Genomic DNA, 8,712 nt, shown 5'->3' with positions numbered 1-8,712 from the left:
AAAGAATCCGCACAATGAGAGGCCGTGGTACCCAAATGAAACAATAATGAAAGATCGGCAAAGCTCAGCAATGTTCCTGAAAGCCACGAACGCCAGCTCTGATTTCAGGTTGCCGGAGCGCGCCCGCTCGGTAGCCTTTATGGTCAAGAGGCAGAGGGGTCCAGGGAAGAGGGTCCCACTGGGGACGCTGAAGATGAGAGTGGGCGACCCTGCTACCAGCCCGCCCCCACCACAAAGAGGAGTAAACGTTCCGCATCCCCGTCACCAGGGCAACTCTGCAATCCGACACCTAGGCGCAAGATTCCGCATCCCGAGCCACCGGACGCAGAACAGAGGCGTTTCACAGCCCGGACGCAGGGACTCCGAGGCTTCCCACAATCCGCCGTCCCTGGGGTGCTGAGTGCGACGAGGGAGACGCCCTCTCCGCAGGCCCCGGGTCCGAAACTCAGCCACCCTCAACGACCCCGCCGCTCCCGGTTCTAGCTGCCCGCACGTGGCGGCCGTGATTGCCCCGGACGGTATCCCTCCGCGCCCCTCCCGCTCAGTCTCCCCCTCCCTCGCCGGGACCCTCCGAGTCGGCGCGCCGCGGAAGGATCGCACGCACGCGCTCGCGCACGCCCCGCCGAAACGGCGGAGAGCTGAGGGAACCGCGGTCAGGAGCAGTCGCCGCTGCAGTCGCTGGCACAGCAGCTCCGCAGCCTCCCGCCGTTGGTTAGTCAGTCCCGCGGTTGCCGGCGAGAGGGCGGCCGGGCCGGGCGCGCCCCGCAGCTTGTCCCTCACCGCCGTCCCCGCGTCCTCCCCCCGCAGCTCCTCGGGGAGGGGGGCGGTCGGTGCCTGCGCAGAGCCGCCTCCTCCCCGCCCCCGCCCCGCCTCCCCCCGCGCCGCCGCCGCCCGCGACCGCCGCCGCCGCCGCCGCTGCGCCTGCTGCTCCTCGCCGTCCCCGCTGCAGTGCGAAGGGCTCGAAGATGGCCGGTTGGCAGAGCTACGTGGATAACCTGATGTGCGATGGCTGCTGCCAGGAGGCCGCCATTGTCGGCTACTGCGACGCCAAATACGTCTGGGCAGCCACAGCCGGGGGCGTCTTCCAGAGCATTACGGTGAGGACCGGCGGTGGCCCGGGGACCCGAACCCGAGCGGGGCCGGCCGTGGGGGGCGCCGCCGTCCGGAGCCGGGCCACCGGGAGGGCCGCGCCGGCAGGTGTGCGGGGCGGCCGGCGCCGAGGATGCGGCTGCCGGGCGGGCGGAGAGCCGGAGGCCCGGGGACGCCCCCTCTGCGGGGCTGCGCTGACTGGCGGGGGCGGCGGCCCGGCTCCCCGGCGTTCCCAGTGCCTGTCCGGGTGAGGCTGGGGGAGGGGGCACGCGCCGGCTCGGGGGTGGGGGCCTTTTTCCCCTTGTTCAGTCTTCCTGGGTCCCCTGGAAGCCCTGAGGCTCGCTTTGTACGTCCCGGGGTGGAAGCAGGGACCGGAGGGGCCGGGCCGGGGCGCGCTGGGCCCGGGCGGGGGTCCTCCGGCGGCCGGGCCACCCCTCGCTCCGGGGACAGCGCGCCGCCCGCGCCGCGGGCTGTGAGAGGCGGCGGTTGCCCGGCCCCCGGGATCCTGGCGGCGACTTGGCGGAGGTTTGCCGGTGTCCAGGCCTCCGAGGCTTGCGAGAAATGTACACCGACAACGTAGGTGGATTCGTGAATCTCGACTACAGCTCAGGCTCCATAGGATTTTTTTTTTTAATTCTCCAAGATGGCGAACTGCCATTGATTTCTCTCCTCCTCCTATGGGGATTCATCGATACACCGTTATCCCCAGTTACGCAACATAGCTCTAAAAAAGGGGGTGTTTAAAGGGTCTTTTAGTAATCTGCGAAGACCAAGGGGACACTTCAGTTCTCCAAGTCCCTCCCTCTTTAGTGATGGTAGTAAAGGTACTAATGCAGATTTATGCTTCACGGTGCCTGATTTTTTTGTGACTTGGTGGTTTGACTCGGTTGCCACATGTCTGGGGGATAATTGTCACTAAGCGTCCAGTGCTTTATTGTTTTGCCTCTTTCTAAACAAGGCTCTTTCTAAAATTGTGACGATTATATCAAATACAGGGCCATTCTCTTAATTTCTTAAGCTTCACGCCCCCTTCCTATCAAACGCCCAAATCCAGGCCCCCTGTTATGGGTGCTACTAATTATTCTTGTACTGCTTAACATGGTTTAAGATCTAGCGGTGTAGAACTCAGTCCTTGATACGAGTACTTTCAGGTTTCCTGTTACCGCAGTGGACTACAATTCTTACAGAGAATTGGCATCTGGTGATGAACTTTTTTTCTGCGGTCCTCTTGTCTTTGTGTGTGAGTTCCCGCTGTCTGGCCGGGAAGATTGCAGGAGTGTGCTTGGAAATGGCTGGGGCCTGCTATGACTCTGCAGTTCTGATGGGGGCGACGCCTTCCTTCTTATTCATGGAATGTTAGAATGCACGTTTTCTCCTTTCCGGTTCTGGTCGCTACCTCAGTTTCTTTCCCAGTCTCCCTCCATTTTCTCTGTTCTTTTACCGTTGCCTACTGCAGTGCTGCGGACAGAATCCTCTTTGCGTTTGCCCAGAAAGAAAACTGATTACTGTGGTGGTAGGGGAAGGGAAGTTGCAGAGAAAAAGGAGTAAGCGGCTAGAATAGTAGAGAGGAGGGAAATATGAATTGGGGGATGCGCTGAAGTCTAGGGCTTGAAGTTCATATGAATACTATGGGGGATATTACAAGCTGTTTGAAGCGAGGAGAAGTGAACAGGTCTGCCAAGCATGGGCGTTATTTTAGGAGACTTTCAAACAACTTTAAGTTTGATGCTACATGACTGTAAAGTGACTGATTGTGATAGATAAGCTTTTGTTGAAAGTTTTTAGGAGAATCTTTACCATTACGTAAGTACTTCAGGTACCACCTGACTTGAAACAGTTTATAAATAACTCTTAAGTTTGCAGTTTATCTAGTGTCAACTAGCAACTAGAGATTCTTTGCGTAGACTGGTCTTCGTTACCAGACTACACTCTTAACTGTGAAATCTGATTAACTGGCTGATATAAAACATGTCAGCATGTAGGATTAAGTGATTTTTTAGAAAAGACTGAAACTTGATTTTACATTGCTGAAACGTGGATGTCTTGTAGTGGTAGTACAAACTTGGCAGTCTTTGCCGTTATACCAACGCAAGGAATTAACTACAACTTTTTTCTTTTCTCTCTTTTCCTTTTCCTTTTTTTTTTTTTGGTTGGGGGCTGGGTGGGGGGTGGCGGGGGGACAGCCAGTAGAAATAGATATGATTGTAGGAAAAGACCGGGAAGGTTTCTTTACCAATGGTTTGACTCTTGGCGCAAAGAAGTGCTCAGTGATCAGAGATAGCCTATACGTGGATGGTGACTGCACAATGGACATCCGGACAAAGAGTCAAGGTGGGGAGCCAACATACAACGTTGCCGTCGGCAGAGCTGGTAGAGGTAAGCAAGGCACCCTTTTGGTTGAAAGTTGCATGCCACGTTACAAGTGATTAAGCAGCCTCTTTAACATTTTGAATAAAGTGTTAAAAGAGTCCATAATGGCTCTTAAGGTGGTTTTTGTGAACTGCCCAGCACTGAAGGAGGCACTGCTGTAGATTGACTTCCTCTACAGCAGCTGCATACACAGCCTAACCTCTGAGATCCTGACTTTCTCCTCAAGTAGAATATTCATATTATCTTTTCAGTTTCAACTTCAGTAAACGGAACATCTAAATTTGCCTCTTCTATATGGATAACTGAATCACTTTGCTGTACACCTGAAACTAACACAACATGGTTAATCAACTATACTACTCCAATATAAAATAAAAAGTTAAAAAAAATCAATTTGTCTCTTCAACTGTTAGTTATTCAGATTGTTAAATCATTCAAGTTGGTTACTTTAGTCCCTTTGGGTCTTTGACCTTTGGATCTCTTCCTTTCTTGCTCACATTTTAGTCATTCACTATTCAGCATAAAAAAGGAAGAGTTAATATTGGTTCATATTTCTATTAGAAACATTGCTGGGGAAGAGAGAAATAATTAGAATGAGGGTTTTGAAGTAAGTTTTCCACTTACTAAAATATTTTCAAACACTAAGTGTGTCTGATTTATTCAAAAAGTAGGAAATTATATTTCATTTATATACTGGTCCAGAAATTCTGGTGTTTCCTGACTGTTGTCAACATTGCAGAAATTCTTACTGTACTAAATAAATCTCACTACTTTTTTTAAAGAAACTTTTAAAACTGAGGTTTATTATGACATCTAGTTGATTTACAGATACATTTAAATGTGTTAACCTGTGTAAATGTTTTGTAAATAAAGAGGGCTTGTGTAGCCTCAGATAGCAGACTTGGCACGTCTAATTTTAAGACCACATCTACCATGGGAAGAAACTTGAAGCTACTCTGAGCCATAATTTACTGCAGTGGTCCTACCAACTCCCTGTGACTGTCCTAAAGGTTACTCTTGTTCTGATGTGAGTTGATGCTTATGAGTATTTCTCTATAGGAAAATTAGTTAACTGTGAAATAGGAGACAAATCTCTAAAACATTACCTGAGCTCAGATAAATATATTAAAAAGAAGCATCAACCATGTGACATAAAAACGAGAATGTTTTCATACCACACAGCACTACTGACATCTAGTGGCAGTGAATATAACATCTGACATATGTACATATGTTAGTATTTTCATGATAGACCTTTGAACTGCATCATAGAAGAACCTGTTGTTGGAAATAGTACATCTATTTTAGGATTTTAGACTCAATTAAAGACAAAGCTAACACAGAGGATATAGTAAGCACAGGCCTTTGGTACTTTTAATTTGTCCTTTTATGAATGGCACTGAAAATGCTATTTAAAATTCGGTCTTGGTTTTCCTCTGGAAATAATAGATACATTTAGCCCCACTGGTAAGACTTAATAGTTGGTACTTAAGCAGTTAAATTTGGGGAGAATTTTATAAGTAAATAATTACCTAATTTTTTTTTTTAAGTTTACTTTTTGGGGACCAGTTTAATATGTATTTGTCAGACTAGTCAGAAGTTTTTTGCCCTATATAAAAGATAAATGTCCACTAAAAGGAATGAAATAATGCCATTTGCAGCAACATGGATGGACCTAAAGATTATCATACTAAGTGAAGTAAGAGAAAGAAAAATATATCACTTATATGTGGAATCTAAAAAATATGATATAAAGGACTTATTTACAAAACAAGCAGACTCACAGACTTAGAAAACAAACTTATGGTTACCAAAGGGGAAAGGTGGCGGAGGGAGGGATAAATTAAGAGTTTGGGATTGAGAGATACACACTACTATATAGAAAATAAATAATCAACAAGGACCTACTGTATAGCACAGGGAACTCTACTCAGTATAATAACCAAAAAGGGAAAAGAATCTGCAAAAGAATAGGTGTATGTATATGTATAACTGAATCATTTGCTCTACACCTGAAACTAAAACAACACTGTAAGTCAACTATACTCCAGTATAAAGTAAAAATTAAAAAAGATAAATGATCACACTTTTTTTTGCCTAGCTAGTGTAAAGATATTTTTATAGAGCATTGCAGCTGCACTGATTGGACTTCCAAGATACAGTTAATAGTCAAAATGTTTTCAGCACATTATTAGTTTGAAAGTTCTCCTTTTTGGAGACCTGGCTGACTTCAGTGCTTCGTTGTTCATGGAAAACTAACTTAATGTAACTTACTAATGGGGTTCTGTCTGCTAAAACTTATGGGACTCTCTTGATTAACACTTCTTTTGAAACACTTTTCTTCTTTCTCTTTCAGTCTTGGTCTTTGTAATGGGAAAAGAAGGGGTCCATGGAGGCGGATTGAATAAGAAGGCATACTCAATGGCAAAATACTTGAGAGACTCTGGGTTCTAGCTGCTAGGCAGACTGTTAAGTATTAGGGAAAAATTGCTCTTAAACTTTCCTAGCTGTAAGCTTGAGTCTTAATTCTGGAAATTTTATTAGCAATGCAGGGTGATGGGGTATGAACCTGTGTCTCCTTTGTATCCCTCTGTTGGTGGGGAAAGGTGTCTTTCTTTCTGCCCTCCCCTCCTTAAATAATTCTGTTCACTTTTGTTTTGTTTCCTTGTGTACTCCAGCATTGGTTATAGTCATGGGAAAGGAAGGTGTCCACGGAGGCACACTTAACAAGAAAGCATATGAACTCGCTTTATACCTGAGGAGGTCTGATGTGTAAGCAGCCTCTCCCCATCTACCTAGCAACCGTCTTCATCACCACCCCAATTACGGTCACAGTGCTACCAGACTATAGATGGTAGCTAATTTTTCTTTACCTATTTTCTAATGTCACGATTCCTGTTTGCCCAATGGATCATTTGTATGTTAACCACTGTATGTAACCAACCTTATCTGGCAACATAATTGCAGCACAGTAATGATTTGCATGATACCTTGAAATTTGGGGGGAGGGGGCATGCCAAGTTGGGCATCACTTTGTCTTAGCAATTAATGGGATATTGATTACTAAAATAAGTTAATATTGAGCAAGGTGCCGGTTGTACAATCTCTAATTTGATCAGTGTCTTTCAGCACTTTGAGCATTTACTTAGCTCATTTAGTCTTCCTTTTGTAGCGCATGGTTGGGAGGAAAAAGTGCATGCGTCTTTCCTTCACTCCTCTCTGCCCACCCCCTCCCTTCGCACATAGGTATTTGGTTTGCTTCCATCTTCTTTCATGCAGTGCCTGGTTTATTTAACCAATTAATATTCCTTTTGTTGATGAGCTGTTGAGAGCTGCAGTAGTTTGCTTTTAGTATTGCTGTTGCACTTGAGTAAAGACAAATCTCTTTTCATAGTGTCTACAGGACATAATGACAAGTGCAACTGCAGAACAAGAGCAAAGGCACTTCCTCCCATGACCTTACAGTAACCATACTGATTGAATCCCCAGGGACATTCCACCATTGCAATAGCTCACACTTTTGTTCCTGTCTTTTTCTTTGCACACCAACTCTACTCTTTAGTAAAGTTGTAAAAGGCTGCCATTATGGACATTGGGTCCCAACATAACCATCTGGAGTGTGTCCGGTTTGTTCTTCATAGGACCAATTTTTATTTGCAGCTTGAGTTTTTATATGAAGTTGCATTATTGTGGACTTGGCTGTCTTGTGATGAATTTTTTTCATATGTATTCTGTGCCATACTATTGTTAAAATGAACTGTTGCTATTGTGAGATGGATTTTAACGGACCTCTTAAAGGTTTCTTTCGAATGGCACTACTTTAGGGACATTCTAGTATTTGCTTCTATTGTTTGGGCCTTGTGGATAATGTACAGATTTAAAAACAAATCTTGTTGCTGATTTGTCCATTTCTTTCCCTGCACTTTGTTACATCTGGGATACAGTCTAACTCATCTGATTTAATATGCATTTAAAAAAATGCCATAACTATTAAACACCTTGTTTACAGACAGATGAAATAAATTTATTCCAACCAAATATTCTAGGCTCCTGTTGTTTATATAAATTGTTAGCTTACAGTTACAGTTGATTTTTGATACAATGGGAATATACTCTGCTACAAGCATAAAATTAAAAACAAAATTCAGCTGATGGCCTACTCCATTTCCTTTAGTATTTATCATAAAATGAGTGCCTGGGAATTTATTTTCAATAGGCTTTGCTTTATTAAAAATGGCTTGTAGTCATTTCAGGCTCATTTTCAGGCTTATGAGGCAAAAATTGACTTATCTACTAGAAATTAAATATTTTTGTCTTGTTGCTGGTCTCTTGATGTGAAAGCTAATGAGCAGTAAGGGGCCCAATACCAAGAAGGGTTTCTGCATTGTGGATTCTTCTGTGCTGAACTGTCATATGACTTCTTTCAATTTGGAGGCTATGTTGGCAGGCTCAAGTCAGCCAGCTGGGACTCTCACATAAGGGAAGACATTCCTTAAAAAGCATAAAAGATAATTGGGATGTCTTGCCGTTTCTGGCTTTGGAGTGACAATTTAACTATGACTAGGTAATAGTTTAATCCCAGATGTTGTAAGGTCCCTGAGATGTACTGAAGTTTAGTAAATATGTTTAATACTATTCAGATAAATGATTATCACGAACTGTCAAGCAGAAGCTCCAAGTTCAAAAGTTGGTGGGTCTAAGCAAAACTGGGGAGCTGGTTATAATGCAGATTCTGGGCTCTGGATTTCTACCCTGGAGATGAAGATTCCAGAAGTCCCTTTAGAAACAATCAGTAGGTAAGTCTTGATTCATTTTAAGTGAACTGTATGCTACCCCTTTGAGAAAGGGTGGGTTAGGGAATGGGAGTTAATCTCTTTGCCTTACTTAAAATATACTGTGCATAATTAATTTTTTTTTCTTTGACAGTGTTGTCAATTCTGAATTTGATTGTCCATACAGGAATGTAAAGATATGGAGGATATGGATTTGGGGCTACTTTGATAGCTGGGCATACCTTAGAATTGTAAAACAACAATAAAACTTCTTGACCTGTTATAAGATCCTTGTTAGGAACAGGAGGTGGGTCAAATGAAAATCTGGTGGTTGGGTTGTGATGATTTATGATTTTATGGTAATATATACATTTATACTTTAGTTGTAAAGAACTGTTAGGGTAACTAATTAGAAAGCAGTGACCACACTTGTGAAACCCTTACTGAATGAACCTGTAGTAAGTAGGTGAGGGGACTGTTG

The 8,712-nt window shown here is 44.6% G+C and overlaps 1 protein-coding gene across 2 annotated transcripts; it reads left to right on the top strand.

Annotated features, from left to right (window-relative positions):
• Nucleotides 1-874: 874 nt before the first annotated feature.
• Nucleotides 875-7,497, top strand: PFN2 (profilin 2). Of its 2 annotated transcripts, none has more exons than XM_082626120.1 (3): nt 875-1,097; nt 3,273-3,465; nt 5,816-6,131. In XM_082626120.1, the coding sequence occupies exons 1-3, from the start codon at nt 966-968 to the stop codon at nt 5,911-5,913; spliced, it is 423 nt and encodes a 140-aa protein (XP_082482246.1). In that variant the 5' UTR covers nt 875-965; the 3' UTR covers nt 5,914-6,131. The 2 variants fall into 2 exon arrangements, with proteins under 2 accessions (XP_082482246.1, XP_082482245.1); XM_082626119.1 differs by lacking the exon at nt 5,816-6,131 and adding an exon at nt 6,138-7,497 and having other exon boundaries at nt 883-1,097.
• The last annotated feature ends 1,215 nt before the right edge of the window (nt 7,498-8,712 follow it).

Source organism: Mesoplodon mirus (genome assembly GCF_964341445.2).
Source record: "Mesoplodon mirus genome assembly, chromosome: 6".
Lineage (NCBI taxonomy): Eukaryota > Metazoa > Chordata > Mammalia > Artiodactyla > Ziphiidae > Mesoplodon > Mesoplodon mirus.
The sequence above is the reverse complement of the archived record's forward strand: the minus strand, read 5'-3'. Positions and strand labels throughout refer to the sequence as shown.

Coding starts and splice junctions, on each gene's coding strand:
- PFN2 (XM_082626119.1), top strand. CDS start 966: ATGGCCGGTTGGCAGAGCTACGTGGATAACCTGATGTGCGATGGCTGC. Junction 1,098..3,272: donor GCGTCTTCCAGAGCATTACG/GTGAGGACCGGC, acceptor GCGGGGGGACAG/CCAGTAGAAATAGATATGAT. Junction 3,466..6,137: donor CGTCGGCAGAGCTGGTAGAG/GTAAGCAAGGCA, acceptor TGTGTACTCCAG/CATTGGTTATAGTCATGGGA.